At 40.6% G+C, this 24,128-nt stretch overlaps 1 protein-coding gene across 6 annotated transcripts in view; it reads left to right on the forward strand.

Annotated features, from left to right (window-relative positions):
* STIM1 (stromal interaction molecule 1) overlaps window positions 1-24,128 on the forward strand; it is a 252,570-nt gene that overhangs the window by 218,263 nt on the left and 10,179 nt on the right. For all 6 annotated transcript variants that reach the window (XM_069064734.1, XM_069064739.1, XM_069064736.1 and 3 more), the window contains 5 exons: window positions 15,457-15,634; window positions 20,285-20,462; window positions 22,229-22,396; window positions 23,304-23,404; window positions 23,840-24,075. In XM_069064734.1, the coding sequence (XP_068920835.1) occupies window positions 15,457-15,634; window positions 20,285-20,462; window positions 22,229-22,396; window positions 23,304-23,404; window positions 23,840-24,075 (861 nt within the window). The remainder of the gene's footprint in view (window positions 1-15,456; window positions 15,635-20,284; window positions 20,463-22,228; window positions 22,397-23,303; window positions 23,405-23,839; window positions 24,076-24,128) is intronic.

The raw sequence follows: 24,128 nt of genomic DNA on the forward strand, positions 1-24,128 counted from the left end.
TTATACAAGTCATGTAACAGTAATAACTAACATTGATGTAGAGCTTACTCTGTTAGGCAGTAACCTTCCAGCATCTCAGTTTCTTCTTCTGTGAAATGTGGGATAGGGAAGTATAAACTAGATGGCCTCTCACATCCCTCCGAGGACCTAGAGAACCTGAATCTAATTCCAGTATTCTTTCCACTACTGCATTATAATAACTCTTATCTCTTTGTTTCCAAAGTGATGCTTTCACAACAATCATGGAGATCATTATAATGTTCCTTATAATATTCAGTGACCCATAAGCAAGAGGAAATAGCATTTCAAGGTAATAGAGATTAAGTGGTACCTGGGATTAGGAGAGATGAAATGGGTAAGAAAAATTGGTAGTATCCAAGGGGATCTTGGAGCAAGAGTCAGTGCTTGAGATCTGATTGGACCTTCTTTTCTTAGGGCAGAAGGGGAGTCAGGTATAGCTGCAGAAATTCTTCTGCCTACTTTGATACACTCTTCAGACCCTCTACTGCTTTCCCTCTTACCCCTTCTCAGCAAGAGTGAGGGGAAGGGTCACCTGGCATTCACTGTGAGAGAATGTGAATTCCATCTTAGTGGCAACATAGGTGCCTCTGCCCATTCATCCTTGAAGGGCCTATGTAATGAATCCCATTAGTTCATCTCAGATAGTTATGAGTTCCATAGTTCAACTCCTTCTGCCTTCTGGGCTTTGGTCCCATAGGTGCATCAGGACTTAGGTACTGCCCTCCCTCTCTTGGAGAATGGGTAAAAAGGATCAATTTTGACTCAATGATTGATCCTCAGACTCATAAGCCTGATTCTTCTTCCATATTCTTGCAAATGGTATATGCAAGGCTTTTGAGGGGAAAGGCTAGAAGAAAAGGAAGCTTCTTAGTTTCTTCCTCAATATCTTCCTAGTCCCTCCACTGCTGGGAAGTCAGGGCTTCTCCAAGGAGGCAACAGGACTGTAGGTCATTGAGCTCTGAGAGTGACACCACTCTCCTACCTTGGGGGGACTAAGTGGGATTTGCACAGTAAAGTGCAATATGTCCTCTAATTCCCTTTTTGCCACTTCTCCATCATTGAGACCTGGGCCTCAGGGAAAGGTTGGAAATCTTTCCAGATGCCAGACAAAGTTGTGGTAGATATAGGCCAGATCCCAGTGCAACAAGTGAAAGTCACAGTAATATTTTCAAATTGTTACCTGTTTGGTACTCTGCAGGCTTTTCTTCCAGAAATAGAGGAAAAATTTGTCACAGAAGATATACAAAAACATTCAATTTAATAAACCTTTATTAAGAGTTTGCTTTGGAGAGAACCCTGAGCTGAGGGCTGAGCGTATATAGATAGAAATATGGCACAGACCCTGTTCTCAAAAAACTTACAATCTAATGAAAAGTCATACATGAGATAAGTGTATAGAAGAAGCACAGGTAAAGTAGAAAATGTAGAATCTGTGAAGTAGAGCAATGTAAGGCTGGAGACTAGACATAGATGGTAGAAGGCCTTGAATGCTAGAATCAAGAGGTTCTACTTTATTTGCCATTGCAGTGGGGTGATTTATCTACTTGCCAAGGCCAACTCCTCTACTCATGCTCTTAGACTCATCCCTCTTATCTCTTCTAAGAACTAGTTCCTAGTCATGTCCTTTCCCTGATTTTCAGTATCTCCTTACCCTTTGACTCCTTTCCTGCTAATTATGTGCTCAGGTCTCTTTCATCCTTAAAAAACAAAAACCAGAAACATCCTTTATTTGATCTTACAGCCCTCAAGCTGTCATCCTAGGTCTAACTTCCCTTTTGTGGCCAAGCTCTGGGTAAAACTATCAGTACTTACTGTCTCTGCCTTCTTCCACTCACTTTTAAGCCCCTTCTCTTACCATACCACTTATAGAAACTGCCTTCTCAGAGGTCACTAATGATTTTTTCATTGCTAAACTCAGTGATGTTAGTCCTTTCTCTTTCTGACCTCTCTGCAGTATTTAGAAGTTTTGAGGATATCCCTTTTCTAGATATTTTCTCCTCCCTGGGTTTTGTTTTATCCCATTATAAATATGCATAGTAACACTTTATTCCTCCAGTTTTCTTACTTTTTTTTTACTATTCCTTCTCAGTTTAACCTGAAAGACCATTGTCCATGGCCTGCCCCTGATGGTTCACCAAAGACTTTCTCTTGGGCCTCTTCTTTTCTTTATACTTTGTTTTGGTGATTTTCTTAGTTTCCATTGGTTTAACGATCATTTCCAGGCAAATGTCTATAAAATCTCTACATTTGCCTTTTAGCATGCTACAGTTGAAAAAGCATTAGATTGAAGCTAGAGAAACTGACTTCATGTTCCATTGCTGCCATCTGGCGAAGTCATTTAACCCTTCTGGACTTCTTCTTCCTCATTGGTAAAATGCTAAGGTCTTTTCTAGCTCTAAGTCTGTGAGCTCTAGATTCACATCTCTAGCTGCTTATTCAGTACATCTAACTCCCTATCTCTTAGGCACCTCAAACAGGATTCATTTTTCTATGTAAATGCATCCCTGATCCCTTCTCTGTTCCTGTTGAGGTTCTTCAAGTCACCATTCTTCTAGTCACCCAGGTCTGTTCTCACTCACTACTCCCAGCCCCCATATCAGTTACCAAGCCTTATCAATCCTACTTCTCTCACATTTGCATTTCTCTTATTTTCTCTCTATTTGCACCCCAGCCACCTTAATTCAGGCTTTTCTCCTATTACCTGGGCTATTTCAATAGTATTAGGCTTCCTGTGTTTAGTTTCTCCCTCTTTTGGGGACTGATTTTACATTATTCTGCTTCAAATGCTTTACATTTCAGCCAAGTTGAAATGTTTGCTGTTCCTATTCATGGTATTCCATGTCTTCCCTGCGCCTTTGCCAGGCTATTCCCCATGTCTGGATTGTACTCCTTCACCATTGCTTCTTTTTATTTTTTATTTATTTATTTTTTAAGCAATCGGGGTTAAGTAACTTGCTCAAGGTTACATGGCCAGGTGTTTCTGGGTGGGTGCTAAGTGTCTGAGCCTGGGATTCGATCTCCAGGTCATCCTGACACTGGAGCCAGTGTTCTTACTCGCTGTGCTACCTGGCTGCCCCTTCCACCATTGCTTCTTGAAACTCCCGTTTCTCTTCAAGACTGAGTTCAAGTGCTATTTTATGTATGATACTTAGGTATCAATGCCCACTCCTCCCCATTCCTGTATTTAGGAAGACTCATCTTCCTGAGTTCAAATTGAGCCTCAGACACTTACTAGCTGTATTACCCTGGACAAGTCACTTAATCCTATTTGCCTCAGTTCCTTTATGTAAAATGAGCTGGAAAAGGAAGTGGCAAACCACTCCAGTATCTCTGCCAAGAAAACCCCACATGGGATCATAAAGTTAGACATGACTGAACAACAACAAAATTTTGTATGTATCCTGTATTTACTGATTTATGAATACATATCTCACTGATAGAATGTAAGCTTCTTTAAGGCAGGGGCTGTTTCAGTTTTTACTTTTAGAAGCCCAGTTCTTGGCACATGGCAGTCATAATCCTTAACTGAAGTGAGTTGCTTAATTAAGGTTTTTAAATAGAAAAGAGAGATAAAATCAATCATGTATTACAAAGACAACTAAGACAGTTGTGTCATAAGAGGATCCCCTTGGTCTCCCATTCCCCAACTACTACTACTCCTTGACTCTATTCCAGGAGCAGCATCCTGGAATGATCATTTCTGACCTCTGTTGTAGGGAGTTGGCATGTACTTTGATTCGTCCTTCAGATGTGGCATCTCTTGATATCTCCTGGAAGACTATAGAGTAAGGGAAATGGCAGTATGTTTAGGGTGACTTGGGGATCAGACTTGTCTGTAGACAGCAAGATAGGTTAGATGAACTCTGAAGGGCTCTACCAGCTTGAGATAAAACTTAAGAAACTATGAAATACTTGGTTTCTACACACTAGCTGTATAACCTTAAGCAGCCTATACTATGTATATAATATAGGCTAGGACAGTAATAGTATAATATAATAGAACTAGACTTGGAATCAGTAGACCTGGATTTAAATCTTGGCTCTGACACTAGTTTGGTATCTTGAGAAGATACTGTACCATAATTTCATCATCTGTAAAATGTGAATAATTGTTCTTATTATCTTCTCATGAAGTTATAAGGAAAGTGCTTTATAAAGCTAAAAGTGATATAGAAATAAATTTTATTATTAGGCAGTTTCTTCGCCCTTCTCTGTGCCTTAGTTTACTCTTCTGTAAGATAAGAGATTTGGACTAGATGATCTCTATAGTATCTCCCACCCTGATGTTCTTTGATTTTATGATTCTCTTCATGTATTTGGCATAAACATGTGAAGGGCACAGATGCCACCCTGGATCCTATAGTCAATCTAAACTGCCTGGAAATAGAACATGTTAATCTGCTTTTTATCCTAGTTCATCCCACCACCCCAGCTGTTCATAGTCATGACCCTTGTGGATAGTCTTATCTGTAGCCGTGTGTTTCAATACCATACAGTTCCCAAACCTGTCTTCACTTCCAGGCTTATGAGCACACCCACAGCACTGTGGCTAAGTTGATCCAGAGACTTTTTAGGTCTCTTAGTGTCCCCTATTGCCCCCTTGCTCTAAGACTTAGAGCAGTGATGAGATGATCCTGTCCCCATCTTCTGGACTCATAAGGATGCTTTACTTCCTCTTTATGTAGACAGCAGGGTGCAGGTCACATCTAAATCATCTTCTCCTGGAATCCCTCAGAACATGAGGTATAAGCTGACACTGAGGAGGTGTTTGATGCTATGAATTTAAGATTAGATATTTTCTGTTTGGTCTCAGAGTTGAGAAGAAAAGAAGAAAGTTGCTTAGAGGACCTTAGGTAAATATAAAGAAAAACTTTCTAACAATCAGAAATGTGTGGCAATAATGGAATGAACTACCTTGGATGGGAATGACCTTGGTAAGATGTTGGCAGAAATGTATAAAGACTTCCTATTCTGGGGTGTATTGGACTAGATTATTTTTGTGATTCCTCTAGGGGGTGGAACTAAGTGACTTTTGAGGTCCTTCTCAGTTCCAAGATTCTGTAATTCTTTGGACTGAGGAGAGAAAGAGATGCTAATTGTTTTGGAATTGCAACTCTTAGCCTTCATGATTCATAGCAATGCCTGCTTTGTTCTAAATCCTTTGGCTATATCTGAAGCAGGCTTCTGGGGGAATTAAGTAAAAAATCTGTCTGTCTTTGAGGATTAGGCTTCATCTGCAGCCTTCTGGAAACTAGGAGAGAAGGATTCCCTGAACAAAGCTTGACTAATCAGTCAGAATGGTTAAGTAGGACTTAGGAGCTCTGTGGTACAGTTTGATGGTGATGGCGTAAGGCTTTTATGGAGGTTGTTGGTTTTTATTTTTGGAAGTCAATTACTGAACACTGTTTGGGCAAGCTATGACTTACTTGTAGAGAAGGACAAGTGTGGTATGGTAGAAAGAGGATTAGGTTAGAGGACCTTGATTAAAATCTTGGCTCTTCTACTTCCTAATAGTGTAATCTTGCGCAAGACACTTCCTATTTTTGGGACTGGGTTTTGTCATCTATAAAATGAAGCATAGTAGACTTAAGTAGAGTGCATCATGTTACCAATTATTGGTGATTTTTACTCATGAAATGGAATGGAGAATATGACTAAGAACACGGATGCCCAGAAAAGAAGTGGACCTATAATCAGAGCTAACAAATAACCCCAGGGCTGTTCATCTGAGCATCATGATATAAAACCAGGTTTCTGACTCCAAGTCAAGAGTCTAGATGATTTTTTAATGTCTTTTCTAGTTCTTAATACTATGTTCCTTTGACTTTATGCTTTGACCTGGATTTGGACATCATTAAAGACAATCTGTAAAATAAATTTAGAGGTGAAATCAATAAGGTTTTATTAAGTGTTGCTAAGCCCTGGGTATATAAAGCCCTACAAAACAGTTTGTACCCTCAAAGAGCTTACATTCTAATGAGGGAAGGTACATAAACAGATATATTAAAGATACATTTAGAGTAGTCGGAAGGTAACCTTAGAGTGAAAGGCATCTGAGGGGACAGGGAAAGGCCTCCTCTGCTTTTTGTCTGTATCTCTGCTTGGTCTGAACCCCATGGTACAAGATACCTCCTTGGAGTCCCCTTCACCCTTTCTAGCTTCTTTTTGTGTATTGTCTTCCTTCATTAAATTATAAGCTTCTTGAGAACAGGAACTGTCTTTTTGAAAATTTGTATCTCCAGCACTTAGTGTATAGTAGTATATTGGATTGCAGAATTGCATTAGGTGGCATTTAAACAGAGTTTGGAACAAAGCAAGGGTTTCTGACAGGCAGAGGTGAGGAGAAAAAGCATTTCTGTGGAAGGCCCAAAGAGTAGGGAGAGTGGCAAGTAAATAGATGGAAGGAGTAATGTATAAGAAGACTGGAAATAAAGGAAGGGACCAGCTTGGAAACAGTTTTAAATGACAGACAGAGAAGATTATATTTGTTCCTGTTGAGGTATTAGGGAGTTACTGGAGTTTGGTGAGCAGGAGGTGTGAGTTGGTCAGACTTGCACTTTAAGAAAATCTCTTAGGCATCTGTGTAGAGGATTAATTAGAGTGTTAAGAAACTTGATGCCGGAAGAACAATTAGGAAACTATTTCAGTAGTCTAGGAGAGGTGATATGGACTTAGAGTGGCAGCTGTGTGAATGGAGAGAAGTAGAGCATATCTGCAACAAGATTGGAGAACTGATTCCTCAGATGTTGAGTCCACCCCCTACCAAATCACGAATCCCATCTACTGCATTCTGACAAGCAGTCATCCAGCCTCTGCCTGAACACTTACAGTACTTAATAAATGATTATCGAATCAAACTAAGGCAGACTATTCGCCTGTTGGACAGCTGTAATTTCATGTTTAGAAAGTTTTTAAAATGGAACTGAAACTGGTCTTTCTGAACTTTCCCCTGTCAGTCCAAACAGAATAAAACTAATCTCTTTTCCACATGTCCCACTATGGTTTGACATTCTGTGTCACCCTGATGTTGTCTGGTCAGCTGTTCTCATTCCTGGCAGAGGAAGGGTGTGTGTGTGTGTGTGTGTGTGTGTGTGTGTGTGTGTGTGTGTGTGTGTGTGTGTGTGTGTGTGTGTGTGTGTGTGTGTATTTTCCTTGTAATTTGACCCAAATGAAAAACTCTCACAAATAGTGCCTGTTCTTTATTGTTTAGATCTGATTTATTCAATGTAAGTATTCCCTTTACTAGAACCTTTCATTCATCCAACAAACCTTAGTTAAGTGCCTCCTGTATATAGAACATTGTTCTAGACAGTGGAGGAGATACAGACTCTAGATAAGACATGATTCATGTTCTTGGTGGAGCTAGAAGTATCATAGAGGGTTAAGACAAAAGTATAAATAGCTACAGCACACAATATTACATGATGAAGATATTATGTGCAAAGAAATTGTCAAGTAGAATTTGGAAGGGGAAGGTCATTACCTTCTGGGGGCTTGATGAAATGGAGAGACCATGGATGCTTCTGGGAAATTTCATTTGAGCTGGATTTTAAAGGATGGCTAGAAATTCAACTGGGGAAGTTCCTCTACACTTTTGCTCATGTTGCACAATGCAGCAGTTTTCCATTGCTTCCTTTTGTGCTTGGGGTACAGTAAAGCACTAGTGCTGCCCATCTGTTTTCTTTCCTTCTCACTATCTCAATCCACTTTCTTGTCATATAGGTTTCCAGTAATGTTTTTCATTTCACTTTGTATATACAATAAGTCATTATCAGTAACATACTACGCCCTATTCAGATCTACCATACCTCTTCTCATTGCCTCTTATCTTTTTTCTAATTTTAGTTTGCCCATAAGCATGTAAATTACTATAGTAAAACCCATCATTTAGCCTATGTTGTTGGGAATGTACCATTGTAAATGAGATGGAGAGATGTGGACTAGATTATAATATAGTTAGATGAATTTGTAACTGGTTGAATGACAAAGAATAGTCATTTATAACTGTGTCATTTTAGAAGGACGTTTCTAGCTTTTTAAAATGTTATAAATGACTTGGACAAAGGCTATGACTTACTAATGAAATCTACAGATGATATAAAACTGAATGGTATAGCTATAGATACAGGATCCAAAAAAATCTTGACAGACTGGAATACAGGGCCAAATTTAAGATGAAATTTCACATGATTAAATGTAATGCTACATTTAAGATGGAAGAAGCATGGCTAGATAACAGTTAATCTCGAAAAAGTTGGGGGAGGTGTTAATAACCAGTGTTATCAATTAAAGATCAGTATGGATCATGAGTTTGGTATGGCAGTCAAAAAAAAATAATGCTTATTTGGAGTAATGCTAAAAAAAAATGATTAAAATGTTTATTCTCTCTTCTCAGAGGTCCTGCTGCTAACCAAGGAGATTTAAACCAAAATATTTATAATAGTATTTCCTGTGGTAGCAAGGAACTGGAGATAGATGTCCATTGATTGGGGGGTTCATAAAGAAATTTAGTATACAATGTAATGGAATATTACTATGCTGTAAGAAATGATGAATATGAAGAATTCGGGGAAATACGGGAAGTCATAGGAATTGGAGCAACTTTAGCAGAACTAGGAAAATAATATTCACACTAACAACAGCAGTGTACATGGAAACAAGAACATTAATGGAACTGAACACTGTGTAATTATTACAACCATGTATATCCCCAAAGAAGAGATGAAAAAGTATATTTTCCTCACTTCTTGGCAGAGATAGGAGACCATAGATATGGAAGGAATATTGCATCTACTGTTAGACTCATCCATGTATTGGCTAGTTTTGTTGAATTATTTTTCCCCTTTTTATTTTATTGTGTTACAAAGGAGGGCTTACTAGGTAGGAGAGGACAGAGGAATATATCTGGAAATAAAGGAATGATCGATAGTTTGTCTCAATTAAGTAGTCCACCTGAGATAGTGCCCTTCTGGCAATGGCCTATTAGCCATGCTTTTCATAGCTAAGGCCTGTATGCCTCCCTTGCTTCTCCACAGCTCAGTATACTTGCCTCTTTTCTTCCAGATGTTTCTTCTTCCTTATCTGTAGGAGAATAGAAAGGCAGATAAATGGCTTTGTTAGAACTCTTTATAAAGTAAGAATAAATAAGCATTGAGGGAAGGCTTAAGGTTCTCTTCTGTAACTAAAGAATATAAACATTGGAGGAATTAATTGAAGTGGAAAAAATACAAGAGACCCCTCCTATGCTTACTACCTTTATGACACTGCATTAAAGGACCCAGGTTCAAATTCTGTCTTATTAGCTGTATGACTGTGGGCCAGTCACTTAACCCTTTGCTTCAGTTTCCTTATCTAAGAATTAGGGATCATAATGGGGACAGTAACCTTTCTTCTCGGAGTTGTTGTGACAATAAGGTGTATTATAATATTTGTAAAGTGCTTTGTAAACCATAAAGCACTAGAGGAATGTTTGTTGTTGTTGTTTAGTTGTTCAGGTGTGTCTGACTCTATGTGATATCTTTTCTTGGCAACAGTACTGAAGTGGTTTGCTGTTTCCTTCTCCAGTGAGAGTTGAGGAACATTTTATAGCTGAGGCTGGATTTGAACTAAACCTTGTTGACTCCAGGCATGGTTCTCTCTGCACTGCACCACCTAGCTGTCCCTAAAAGAACATTTACCATTATTGCTTCTCTGAGCCTCAGTTTTCTAATCTGTAAAATAGGGATAATAATCATTGCACTCTAATTTGCAGGATTGTTGTGGAAGAAAGCATTTTATAAATCTTAATGTACTATAGGAATGTGAGTTGTCATTGAATTTATGATACTGATTTTGACTGTGGGCTTCCTTCTGGGTCCTTATTCATATTCTAGATAAACAGGTTGTCAGATAACTTTCTTCCAGAAAAATGACGTGTCTTATGTATCTATATAGGAAGGATTTATATTTTGTGAAGCCAGCCCTGCCTGATCTGAGAAAGCAGGATTCAACAAACAGTACTGTCCATGGTGGGCACCTTTAGCTTTTGCAGCATCTTTATCTGAAGGGCCTGTCATCATTTGGAACTGTCTCCCAGATCTACAGTCAGCCAGACACTTTTGTTCTTTAAAACCTCTTGTAGTCAAGAGTTCCTTAGCAGTGCTCTGTTTGCCTGTGGCTCACAGCCAACCCAGTCAGCACATAGTTTCAGGCATGTGTTCTCTTCTCATGGCGCCACAAGGCTGCCCATGGTCCACTAGGATTCCCCCAATGAAATGAGCTCAGGTAGGTCATGGTATCTATTAATCCCCAGGGGTGGTTTCAGTGCTGAGACCATTGTTATTTCCAGGACTTGGCCAGTTCATCCACTTCCCAAATGCTGTTTTGTGAGTCACCCCTGACATGGGGGCCAGGGCTCATACCCACTTACCCGAGGCCTCTTGATGGTCGAGACAAGGGAAGCTGGGAGGAGACCAGAGTCAGTGTCTATAACCTCACCTTTTCTCCCTCATTACAGCCTTATCTACGAAATAGAGCTCAATGTCAGAACTATCATTTGGGCTTGAATTCATTGAATCATTGGGCAGAATTCAGAAGACAGGGATATGTGGACTGGTAAAATTTCTCTGAAGGAAATAAATTTCAGGAATCTGTTATCTCTGTGGATGGTACAGGCTAAAAATAGATTCAAGAATGATGAAGTTATTTATGGATATCTAGGGATGTCATAGAGGGTGAGCCTAACTTTCCCCAAACTCTCACTGTTAGGGTTCTGATTCTGAGAGATCAGGGAGCTTTTGTTAGGTTTTTCTATTTTTTCATTTCAGCCCACTTAACCAACTTTTATACTCCTCCTCTTCTGGTCTTGTTTCCTCTAGGAAGCATTCCCAGACAATTTCAACCTATGTCAATCTTTCCTTTCTGAGTTTCAACAGTAACCCTAAGAACCAGTACTGCAGTTTAGCTCTTGGTTCTGTTGTGACTTGTATTGGTTAACACATTCATAAAGGTTGGGCACATCTCCCCAGCTGAACTACAAGCTCTTAAGAGCAAGAACTGTTTATTAGATATTTATACCTTCCCCAGTGGAGGCCTCAGGATCCTGTCCCAGAATATCCTATAATCTTAGAGCTGAAAGGCCTGCTAGATATCATCTAGTTCAGCAATAAGAATAATTTCTCTTTCCATAGTGCTGCAAAGCTTAGAGAGTGCTTTCCTCACAACAGGCCTCTGCAGCTCTCAGTCCCCTCTTTCAGGTGAGCAGGTTGAAGCCCAGAAAGATTAAGTGATTTGTGTTAGTTCACACAGCTTCAACCCCTTGGATGATGGATGAATCGCCTAGACAATTTCACCGATAACTTCTTTTTACATTTTTTTTTCAATTTTATTTTCACCCTCCTCTCTCCCCCCACCCCCTCCTCCAAAGGAAAAAACAGCAACAAAATTTTAATAACAAATTCCCCATATTGACCATATCCAAAAATGTATCTCATTTTACTTATTAGGCCATCACCTCTCTGTCAGGAGAGGGGTAGCATTATTGATCATTGGTCCCAAAAACATTTTCTTGAATACCTCTAGTGATACAAAGCTCACTTCTTCATGAGGTAGCTATTCTGACACAGCTTTGATTATCAAGAAAAGAGAAAACACATAATGCAAAGAATGCTTGATTTGTAGTTTAGAGACCTAGGTTCAAATTCTAGTTCTGACACATCCTATGTGACTGTGGACTTTACTAACCTGTAAAATAGGAAAAATGATACTTGTACTACCTATCTTACCAGGTTGTTATAAGGAAAATACATTGCAAACCATAAGGTACTACTATAGAAATGGAGATATTTTAATTATATTGAACCCATCTGCCTCCCCTGTAGCTCCTTCCAACCTATGGCCTGCACCAAGCTGTTTCTCCTTTCATTTCTAATTGAAGTTTTTAATGTAGCTTTGTTGATGACTGAAGCAATTGAAATAAAGTCTTTGCATTAGTGATTTTCTCTGGCGTATGTCATCAGATTTGAGGTAAAGGGTAGGACTGAAAGGGAAATTAAGGGCATTTGCCTCACTCCCAGATTTCTCTACTAAATTTTTTAAAGGCCTATTATTCTTTTGGGGGCAGGGGGAACGTGGTTAGAGAAGAGAAAAAAGCAGAAATACCATTTGACCCAAAAGAACAGTTGTGCAGATATATCTTCTTCTCTTTAAGGTAAATTGGAGAAGCACAATTTAATTAGGGCTCTGCTCTGATTATAGGCCACTTGTAGGGCTTTGGATCTCTACCACTGTAATTTAAAGATCAAGAAATTGTCTGATTTCCCCAGTCTGTGGGCCACCAGTACATAGTCTGGTATAGGCCTAATGCAACTATAGGTTATTCCTTCCTTTAAAATAATGGGAAAAGTAATGATTCATAGAATCAGAATCTTGAAACTGGATAGAATACAGACGGTCAGAGCTAAAAGAGAAGCAGTACAGTGCAGCACTTGGAGTCAGGAGACTCCATGGTCTTCTGCCCTGCTATTGGGACTTGCCTAAGACTGGCTGTGCTCTGTTTCTAACTAACTACCTGTGTGACCTTGGGCAAGGGCAAGTAATTTCACCTCTGTGGGCCTTAGTTTCCTCATCTTTAAAATGAGAAGATTGGGTTGGATGACTTCTAAGATCCCTTTCAGCATTAGATCCTATGATCTTTTTTTGCCATGGATGTAATGTCAGAGCTAGGGAGGGACCTTAGCAATCATGTAATTCAGTCTCCTCATTGTATAGATGAACCTGTGAACCCTAAGATTGAACCTAAATTTTCTGTAATCTTATGACTAGTGATTGGCAAAGTCAAGGCTTGACCCAGATTTTTTTATTCTAAATTCTTTGTTCTTTTAGTATATCTCATGGATCCTCAAAAGGAAGAACCCTCTGAATGATTGGTAAAACACACTGACTGTGAATATATTATATTCTCCCCAAAGGCCCTTGTGTGTCTTTGAGCTTGGCCTTCATTGTCACAGTCCAGGAATCCTTTGTCCCTCCCAGCACTCCTGGAAGCTAACCAAGAGCACCGTAGCAATTGAACCATGAAGCCAAAACAAAAAGTCTTTGTTTTCTGGACCTTGCCACAGTTGCCTATTTCAGTTATCTTCATATCTCTCAGATGGTCCTCATTACATTCTTTCTACTCCATTAGGGTCAGCTTCCCCAACACATACACACATAATTCCCGGGTCATTCCCCTCCTTTACCTTTGTACTTACTGACCCTATCTCAGTCCCCTAGTTTTCCCCTCTGTCATCCAGCTCTTATATATCTTTTGAAGCTCAGTTTGAGTCTGTCATCCTCCTGGAAGACTTCTAGAGCACCACAACCCTCAGAAAACTCAAAATTATTTAAGTTGTCAGAGCTTTTAGAGTCTGTGGTACTTATTTTAGCATTTGACTATGTGAGTCTTCTCTCCCCAACTTTGTTATGAGCTCTTCTTTCTCATTCCTCTTCCTCTTTCTATTTCTTTTTTTTTTTAAAGCAATTGGGGTTAAGTAACTTGCTCAAGGTTAAACAGTCAGTTATTTTGTGTGGGTGTTAAGTATCTGAGGCCGGAACTGATCCCGGGTCTCCTGACTACGGGGCTGGCGCTCTTACTCACTGTGCCACCTGGCTGCCCCTCTGTCTTCTATTTCTTAAACCTTTCTTCCTTCTCCTCTGCTCTCGTCCTCCCAGTCCTGGGTCTCCTCTAGGAGGCACTTACTGTGTTTATGTTGAAGTGAATTATCTCTTGCTGGTGGTCCCTGTTCCCCCACTCACCCAATATTCTACCCCCAGGGATATTCTGAGATTTGGTCAATGTGCTTATGGGACACTAAATGATTATGTCCTGGGGATTTCTGAGGGTCCAACTCTGTATTGTGCACCATGAAGAGACAGGAGGAGAAGACATAGCCCCTGACTCAAGGAAGCACTTAGAGAGTTTGGGAAGGATTCCTGGAGGAATTGGGACTTGAGCTGTCTCTTAAAGAACAGATATGTTCTGGAAAGAATGATGAGAAAGGAGAGGCCCTTCTAGGTCAAAAGAAGAACAAATGAAGGTGCATAGACGAGAACAAGACAATGAGATTAGAGTATGAATTTTAGGCAGTGAGGATAGGGGAGAGGTTAGATAAACAGGGCCTTGTCATTAAGTTTCTTGTGTGTTTGATTATACTGAGTACTGTGTGGGGTGTGGAAAGATACAAAGCATAACTAAAACTTGTTCCTGAACCTTGTGCAGCTTACAGTTCAGTAAAAGGATAGGCTATTTTATAGATAACTTACTGTATTATATATTTAAGCACTTTCAGTGTGGTATAGACAAACAGTTAATACAAATTTTGAGGCAGAAAGTCATTTCCTGCTGAGAGAATCAGAGAAGGCTTCTTGGAAGAAATGGTGTTTCATTTGGTGATATATTAGTGTGAGTAGTTATTTAAAAGGTGAAAATGACAGAAGCCTTATTTAAGTAAGTAAAATAAGCAGAACCAGAGAAACAGTATAAAAAACTACTATGACAGTGTAAATAGATGGGTAGTAACAACTAAACAAACAAACAAAACTGAGCCTTGGAATCTTAATGACCAAACTTAGCCCCAATGAAGAGAAGAGAAAATCACCCTCCTTTCCTTCTTTGCAGGGATGAGGGACTGTGCATGCGGAACATTGCATATACTGTCAGATTTGGTCAGTGTGTTGGTCAGTTTTGCCAAGCTGCATTTTTTTCTTCAGTTTTTATTCTTTGTAACAGGAGATATATCTTTAAGTAGAAGAATGGGGAGGAATATGTTTAAAAATAAAAGTGATACAGGAATAAAAGATATCAACCAAAAAGAAAAAAAAGAATATGAAAGGAAAGACATTCTATACGTAGGGAACAATGTAGGCCAAGGTAAAAAGCAGGAGAGTATGTGATGTATATAGAGGACAAAGAGTTCAATTTGAATGGGATGTAAAGTACATGTAGGAGAAAAAGATTAGAGGGAGTTGGAGGGATAGAGTATGGGTTATCAGATTATGGAGGACTTTGAATGCTAGACAATAAGTATCATGATTATTTGTGTATGTGTGTTTTTCTCTCCATTTAATTTTAATTTAGGGCAGGGAAAAGGTTGTTTTCATTTTTGTAGCCTGAATATGGAGCACAGTTCCCTACATACAGTAGCCACTTAATAAACATTTGTCAGATTTGTCTAATTTAGACTGAATGCCTCAGGGGCTTAGAAAAGGAGAAGTTTACAGACATGGAGACAGTCAGGGGGTGTTCTTAGAGGCAGTGGGTTAGGCTTTGACTTGGGCACAAAACCAGGAAGGCTTTATTTGCTGCTGTTTCTATTTGGTGACCCTGTTCACACTGTGCCCATCAGAGACATGTGGGAGAGGAACATACAGAGAACTGGTTTGGGGGATGATTAACGTCCTTGTCATTCCCTTTTGCAGTGACCCGCCATAACCATTTGAAGGACTTCATGCTGGTTGTGTCCATCGTCATTGGGGTGGGTGGATGTTGGTTCGCCTACATTCAGAATCGATACTCTAAGGAACATATGAAGAAGATGATGAAAGACCTGGAGGGGCTACACAGAGCTGAGCAGAGCCTTCATGACCTCCAGGAGAGGTATATGAGTGGGTCTTCAAAGATTACTATTGGGGGAGGGGAGTGGGATATCAACTATTAGGACAAGTCGCTTCTTTGATCTTCAATTTCCTAATCTGTGAAGGGAAATAATCGGGCTAGATGATCTCTGTGGTCTCTTCTTACTCTGGATCCTCTGATCCTAAGTGTTAGAATGAACTTTAAAGACATCTTTTTCAACACCTCTTTTTATAAATGAGGAAACAGAGATATGGAAAGGTCAACTGCTTTGTTTCAGTGTCACACAAAAAGTTAATGACAAAGCTGGGACTCAAATTCAAATCTCCTTTATTTAGTCCAATATTTTTTCATCCTACCAAACTGGCCAGAGAATTTAAAAAGGGTAACTTTTCTCCATCCCAAGAAAAAGTGTTATCTTTCATCATTCTACCTCTGAACCTTGCTAGCTGTGTATAATCATGAAATTCTCTGGCTATGATAGTGAGGGATCAGTTATTCAGATTCTTGTTTTTGGGCAGTCTAATGGATAGTTGACTTTTTTACTCTCGCCAAAGGGAGACTTTCGTGGTTTGTGTTATACTTTGGGATAGGATTTAGAGCTAGAGGGGACCTTTGAGAGAATTTAGTCCAATCCCCTCATTTTACAAAGGAGAATAAGACCCAGAATAGGCTAGGGATTTGCCCAGATCAAAACTGTAGTAAGGGGCAGAGCTAGAATTTTAATACAGGTCTTCTGAATATAAATCCAGGGCTCTTTCTATTATGTCATGCTGCCTTTCTCTTATCTAAAATAAAGGGGATGGATCAGATAGTCTCCAGTTCTGATATTTTGTGATGTTTAAGCAAATAAAACAAGAAATAATTTATAAAAGAAAAGATAAAGATGGCTATAGAAAGCAGCTGTCAGTCAGCAGGAACTTGCTGACCATTTGTTATGTGTTCCAGGAAGATTATAGGATCATATATCAGGAACTGAAGGTGACAGTATAGGCCAGTTAGTTGGACCCCCTCATTTTACAGATAAATAATTGAGACCCAGAGAAAACTAGTGCTTTGTCCAAGGTCACACAGGTAATAAGTAGTAGGATCAGAATTCAAACCCAGATCCTTTGACTCTGAATTTAGCACTCTTTCCAATGGACTCAGTCCCTGCCATCAAGGTACACTCACCTTCTAGGGGAGGGAGACAGGACCCACTGGATAGAATGCTGGACTTTGAGTAAGCAAACTCAGTTTCAAATCCTACTTCTTCAGATGCTGATTAGCTGTATGACCTTGAGCAAGCTGCTTAACTTCTCAGCCTTAGTTTCCTCATCTCTAAAATGGGAATAATAATATCTATAAGCACTTACTTCACAGTAAGCATCAAATAAGAAAGTATGTGTAAAGTATTTTTCAAACCTTTAAGTATGATATAAATGATGTTATTACTAATAATTATATATTATATTATAGATCCAGTTCAGTTCACTTATTGAGCAACAAACACTGTATGTGCATGGTGTTGGAGTAGGCACTTGCATTATAAAGGTGAACATAAAATAGTACTTACTTGCAAGGAGCTTACATTCTATTGTGAAAAACATCATGTGGAGCAGATGCAAAGTAAATGTGGAATAGGGATGAGGAATAGCCCCCATTGGCAGTGGCCCTTGTGGCCCTTGAACTGAGCATTGAAAGGAGCGAGGGCATCCAGGGGACAGATAGGAGGGGGCTGGAACCAATAGGGCTGCTGCTGGAAAAGCCAGAGTGACATGGGCTCTGAGAGGCATCAAGCATGGAGGAAACATGACTGTTGTGCTCACAGCAGAGCAGGAGGGTCACCAAGTGAGCACCAAGGCCACAGCAATATCCTGCTGTGCTGTGACCTCCTGCAGGTGACCACTGGGTGCTTCAACTTCTTTCTCTTTAAAAATGTGGGACTGATGAAGGGGCGGCCAGGTGGCTCAGCAAGTAAGAGCCCCGGTTCCAGTGTTGGGACGACCTGGAGATCGAATCCCGGGCTCAGACGCTCAGCACCACACCCAGAAATAACTGGCCGTGTAACCTTGAGCAAGTTACTTAACCCCAATTGCTTGAAAAAAAAAAATGTGGGACTGATGACAGTGTTGTAAGAAATACTAACTATGATGGATACAGAAAAGTGTAGGAAGACACATGGACTGATGCAAAGCATAATTAGTAGAAGCAACAGAATAATATATGTGATGACTACAGCAAAGTAAACACAAGGAACAGTAATAACAAAACATTCAAAACCTTTATGAAATTATAATGACCAAGCTTGGCCCCAAAGAAGTGATATGAGAAGTCACTTTTCCATATTTTTGCAAGGGTGGGGGTTATACATGGTATCCATAGTATCTATATTCTGTGGATATAGAATGCTACATATGTGTTGGTTAGTTTTGCTGAACTATGTTTTTTTACTTTTTTTTCTTTGTTATAAGGGAGGGAGAAGGGAGGAATACGTTGAGAAATGTAGGTAATATTAAAAAAAAGATAAAGGTATACTTTTTAAAATGTAGGGGTTAAGCTAAGTGTTCTCAGGGTCCAACCTTTTGTGATTCTAAATATCTGAAAGGTTATCATGTGGAAGAGGGTTAGAATGAACTGGGGGGAAATTGAAGAGAGGTGAAGGTGGAGGGTCTTGAATCACAGGTTGGTGAGTTTGAATACCATAGGGAGCCGTGTCTGATTCCTAAATAGGAGAGGGTAGGAGAGATGGGCTTTGGGAAATTGATTTTGGTTCTGTTTGTAGGAGGGTTGAAAGGAAAGAGACCAAAGAGGAGAAGGCAAGGGAGAAGGTTATTGAAATCCCCTAGGAACAGGAACATGAGGACTGAGCTGGCAGGGTTGGGGGGGAGCGGGTAGCCACAGGGGTGAATAAACACAAAAACCTGAAAGAAGAAGGATGAATAGAACTTGTGAACCATGGAGCATAAAGAGGAGAGGAAGGGGCTAAAGAGGGTCTTGAGACATTATGAAATGTTTTGCTTCTATTACTAGTAAACTATATCTAGAGCATACCTTTGCTATAAATCTAATCTGATCAAAAGTGGGCGGTTAAATTAGTCTGGCATCTCTTTTTTTGCTGAAGCCATTCAGCGTCTTCGGCTCTACCACTTCCCTTTCTAGACATTCACTATACCTTTAGTAATATATTTTAGAGTTTTATTATGATCATTTCCCTTTTCTGTGCTTCTACTTCTTCATCTGTAAAATTTCTAAGGTACCTTAAAATTCTCTATGATTCTCTTTCTAATGTCCCTTCTAACTCTAAAGCCATCATGTTATAATCCCAAATAGAAGAGTGTTATTATTTCAGATCTGGAAGGGATCTTCTAGACCTATGAGCCCAACCCTTCATTTTACAGATGAAGACACTGAGATCCAAAGAGGTTCTAACTTGTTTAAGGTCACACAGATAGTGACAGATCTGGGATTTGAACCCAGTCTCCCTTTCATCTCAAATCTAGTGCTCTTGCCATATGGATGAGGCAGCCTTAGATGTGGAAGTGTAAAATGAGGATGACAAGAAGCCTAGGTGTGCTCTGTTCAGGAGCCAGTGAGGTTTGTTTTCTCCCATAGTATCCTCTTCTCTAAACTTAAAATTGCCTTTGACTCTTGCCTGTGAAGGTCGGTGGGTACTTCATAGCTGGAAAACTGGGCTATAGGAGGAGGGAATAGGCTATATATACATATATATTCCTGTAGGCTAGTAGGAACCAGAGCTCAGCCTTGTTTATAATTAGGATACATGACGCCACCTGGTGGGCAGCAGGAAGAATCCCAGGTCCTTGCCTCTGCAGGGAGACAGACTTCAGAGGATCATTGGATTTAGAACTAGAAATGAAAGAATCACAAAATTTCAGAGTTGGAGGGGCCATCTAGTCCAGTATGTACCTGAATGGGAATCCTCTCTATAGCATCCTTGACAAATATATCCAGACTTTGCCCAAAGACCTTGGGTGAAGGGGAACCCACTACCTCCTAAGGCAGAGGATTCTACCACATGATTTCAGTCAGAACGAGCACAGCTACCAAAAGTAGTTAGTTCTAATATTGTTTGAAGTTTTTCTTTATATAAAGCCCAAGTTGGTTGATTAAATTGGTACCTACTGAAGATCCTCCATGACCAGTACCCTATCAGAAATCTCACTCTCTTCACCCTTATCAGAACTTAACAGTTCAAGTTCTAATCTTATAAGTCCAGTTCTCAGCCAGTTCCTATTAAAGTATGAAGTGCTAATAGTAACTTGCTAACCCCCTTCCTAGGGGACTTGCCCTTGCATTTTTATTTATTTTGGGGGCAAAACCTGGGTTTTCATTCCCTAGCATGAAACTTCCTCCACAGATGCAGATCGGCAACTTCACAGGCTTAAGAGAAAAATCATTATAGCAATGAGTTATTATTATTATTATTATTATTGTATACCCAGCCAGACTTGAAATGGAACCCAGTCTCCTTCTCTCCTTGTCTCTCCACAGTTTAGCTGTCTCGTATACAGCATACCCTAGTCTAGGACAAGGACCCATGTCTTTTAATGTCTCTTCCACAGCTTGACAGAGCCTAAGACCAGGCACACTAGGTCTTCTATATAGATTTGTTACAGAATGAAGGAGGAAAACCCGAAACATATATGAAACATAGTCCTTCATCTCCCACAGGCTGCAGAAGGCCCAGGAGGAACATCGGACAGTAGAAGTAGAAAAAGTACACCTGGAGAAGAAATTACAAGATGAGATCAGCATTGCTAAACAAGAGGCACACCGGCTCCGAGAACTACGTGAGGGTACAGAGAATGAGCTCAGCCGCCAGAAATATGCAGAGCAAGAACTGGAGCAGGTAGGGTAGACCTTCGGGGGTGGGAGGTGGGGGCAGCCAGTAGCACCTGGTCACGTGAGACCAGGAATGTAGGGGTGAGGTAGGGTGGGTGGATGGAAAGATGGGGCCTGCCTCCAAGATTGGGCTTGTCTCATACACTGCAGTCTAGTCACAACTAGCTTGGCTACTTATTTTCTGTGGGACCCTGGGCAAATTAGTTCAGCTCCCTCAGTCTCAGTCAAATTTGTCAAATGAGAAGAGTAATATCTGCACTTCCTACCTCACAGAGTTATTGTTAGAAACAAAAGCAGTTGCTACTGCTATTTTTATTACTCCCCTGGAAAACAATGAAAATAAGAATTTTCCTTGGGTAGCCTGATCTGATTATTCTAGTGCAGAGGTTCTTAAATTAGAGAATTTGGTTAGATTTTGAGGAAGGTCTGTGAACTTGAAAGGGGAAAAATTATATAACTATTTTTACTAATCTCTAACTAGAATTTAGCATGTCCTTTAATTATGAATATAGGCAGCAAAATATCTGAATAGGGGTTTGTAGGCATCACCATGTTGCCACAGGGGTCCATGACACAAAAACAGTTAAATCCTGATCTAAAAGTTTATGGTTTAGAGCAGTTGAAGATTGAGGTCCTGTGGTTAATCAGTATTTTAGAGGATAGTAGATAACAATTGATTACACTCTCAGCCATTGGTCCCTAGACCAAATGCATGGCAGCAGATGATATCTAATAGTTCAAAACCCACTGAGCCCTTCTCTCTCCCTTCATTGTCTTTCCTTCCACTCTCTTTTCTGCCCTCCCTTTGTCTATCCTTTCTCCACCCCCAACCCCTCAGTTTGGGTAGATCTCTTCCATGTTATCCCTGTTTCTCTCCTGTTTTCCCTTTCTTATTCCTCCTCCCATATAACCTCTTCTCTTTCCTCCACCTTGCTAAGTAGCACCAAATGTAACCAAATTAGATTTTTAATATTTATTATAGTTTATTCAGCTTTCTGTTCCTTGATCATTATTTCAAAAGTGGACAAATTGATACATTTTATGTTTTTCTTTTTTTGGAGAGAAATCCCCAAGTGAAGGTTAAGAAGGAGTTCACATGGAGTTAGTGGAGGGATCCTGGGCATAGGCTCTTGGAAGTAGTATCAGTACCCTGTTTCCCACATGGCTCAAACACTTGAACATTTGTTGAATTGAACAAGAAGACTTGGGTTTCATCCTATCCTTGACACTGACATCCTATGGGTCCTTTCAACAATAATCCTACTCCTTTGTGCTGTAAAAATCACACCATCTTTGGAGGGAGCATGGGAGAGGATGAAGGCCCAGACTTGGTGAATGCAGGAAATTGACATTCTGTCTGGGCAAAGGAGCCCTCTCTCCTGAGGTCTGCCTTCTGCTCGGCATGGATTGATGGAGGATCTACAGACTGGTCTTTGCACTCCTCATGTTCAATGTGGAATAGTAGAAACAGCATGGAACTGGATGTGAGGAGGCCTGGGTTTGATAGCTTGTGACTCTGGGGAAGTCTTTTTACTTCTTTAAGTCTCAGTTTCCTCTTTAAAATGGAGATAATAATACTTCTACTACCTGCTTCAAAAGGTGGTTATAAGAAAAGTGCTTTGTCAACTTTAAAGCTCTGTCTAAATGTATGCTATTCAGTCTTCCTCCATACACCTCAGGTAGTTGTGGCCCTTGTCCACTGGAGAGTTGGGCTGGCAGAACCAGAGATAAAATAGAGGCTATGACCCTATACTCTGTGCTTTGCCATTGTAGGTACGCATGGCTTTGAAGAATGCTGAGAAGGAGCTGGAGTCCCATAGTTCCTGGTATGCCCCTGAGGCCCTGCAGAAGTGGCTACAGCTGACCCATGAGGTAGAGGTGCAGTACTACAACATCAAGAAGCAGAATGCTGAGAAACAGCTACTGGTGGCCAAGGAAGGGGTGAGGATGTCAAGCCCCCTCTGGCCTTGTAGGCCTCTGATGTACACTATCCCTGTGACCCTGGGCCAGATCGCTTCATTTCTCAGGGCTCTGGGCAACTCCCTAAAGCAATGGCGGCAACTGTACAATACAGAGAAAAGAGAGGCCAATCTATATCAGTAGAGACCATTTCCTCCTGTAGAAGTTTCCTATAACAATGGAATCACAAGTCTCATCCCTATCTAGTGTCTACCTCACAGAATGATTACGAAGCTCAAATTAGATAATGTATTGAAGTTTTAAGAGCTCCATAAATGCCAGTATTATTATTAACATGTTTTTTATTGTATCATTTGGGCCTCCAGAACCATCCTGTAAGGTAATCTATTGTCATTATTTTCATCCCCATTTTACACTGAGAGAAATAAGCTTTGTGTTAAACTGAGACTAAGTTTCTTCATCTGTAAAATGGGATAATTATAACTATATTGACTATATTGTGAGGAAATAGTTGAAAAGCTTTAAGTGCTCTAGAATGGAAGTTATTATAATTACTCTTTGAGTGTGCCCCAGGAGAAGGGAGGAGAACCATCTCCCTGGCCTCTGTCAGGGACATTAGCTCAGGACCCCTGGCCAGGAAAGAAGAAACAGACATCAGAGATGCAGACAGATGCAGCAGCTACTAGGCCCTGAGCCTTGGAAAGGAGGCTGGGCCCTTCATTGCCCAGGGACTGGGCAGCACTGGAGTGACCTTTTAGTCAGGGAGAAAATCAGGGCAGTTACCTAGAATGATCACTATTCTTTTCCTTTCAACTGGAATATACTGTCATGTGCTTAGCCAGAGAATATGGCTAGTTCTCTAGGCCTCAGTCTGGGCCCCATTCTTGAGCCCTGTTCCCTTTAAGGGAACACATTTTGGGTTTTTCAGGCAGAGAAGATTAAAAAGAAGAGAAACACCTTGTTTGGAACCTTCCATGTGGCCCACAGCTCTTCCCTGGATGATGTAGATCACAAAATCTTAACAGCCAAGTGAGTATCTCCTCCCAAGACTGTCCCCACTGGAAGCTCTGAGGTAGGGTTCCAGGCCTGGTACCTTCTTTCCCATAAAGCTCAGAAAGAAAGATGTGGCCCTGTTTCCTGCCTCCATGTTTCTTAGGCTTTTCCCTGACCCATACTGTCCCCCAGACTTTTTCTCCTCCTTGGAAGTGTGGCAGGCCTTTGCCCAGGCTCAGATCCCAAAGCTATCTTGCCTAGGATGAATATGGGTAAGTGTTAGACCAAGGATTTCTGTGTTCCTATTCCTTGGTTTCTCTGGCATGGGAAAATCATTCCTATGGTATCGGTTTGGGATCAGGCTGGGCTAGACTGGGCTAGGGTCTGGCCAAGGGATGGCCAGGCCTGTCAGGTTAGAAAGAGGGTCCAGTGCTTTTTGAGGCTTACTCCCTGCCTGGGCCCTATTTTCAGGCAAGCCCTGAGTGAAGTGACAGCAGCACTGAGGGAGCGTTTGCACCGATGGCAGCAGATTGAGATCCTCTGTGGTTTCCAAATTGTCAACAATCCTGGTATTCACACGCTGGTGGCCGCACTCAACATTGATCCCAGCTGGATGGGCAGCACCCGCCCCAACCCTTCCCACTTTATCATGACAGATGATGTGGACGACATGGATGAGGAAATCGTATCACCAGTGTCCATTCAGTGTAGGTGGCACTGTGGCGGGTAGGGTTTTCCTAGGGGACATGGCAACCAAAAT

Source organism: Petaurus breviceps, unplaced genomic scaffold, assembly GCF_028583685.1.
Source record: "Petaurus breviceps papuanus isolate PSGF00001 unplaced genomic scaffold, PetGlider_PUasm1.0 90639, whole genome shotgun sequence".
NCBI classification, from domain to species: Eukaryota; Metazoa; Chordata; class Mammalia; order Diprotodontia; family Petauridae; genus Petaurus; species Petaurus breviceps.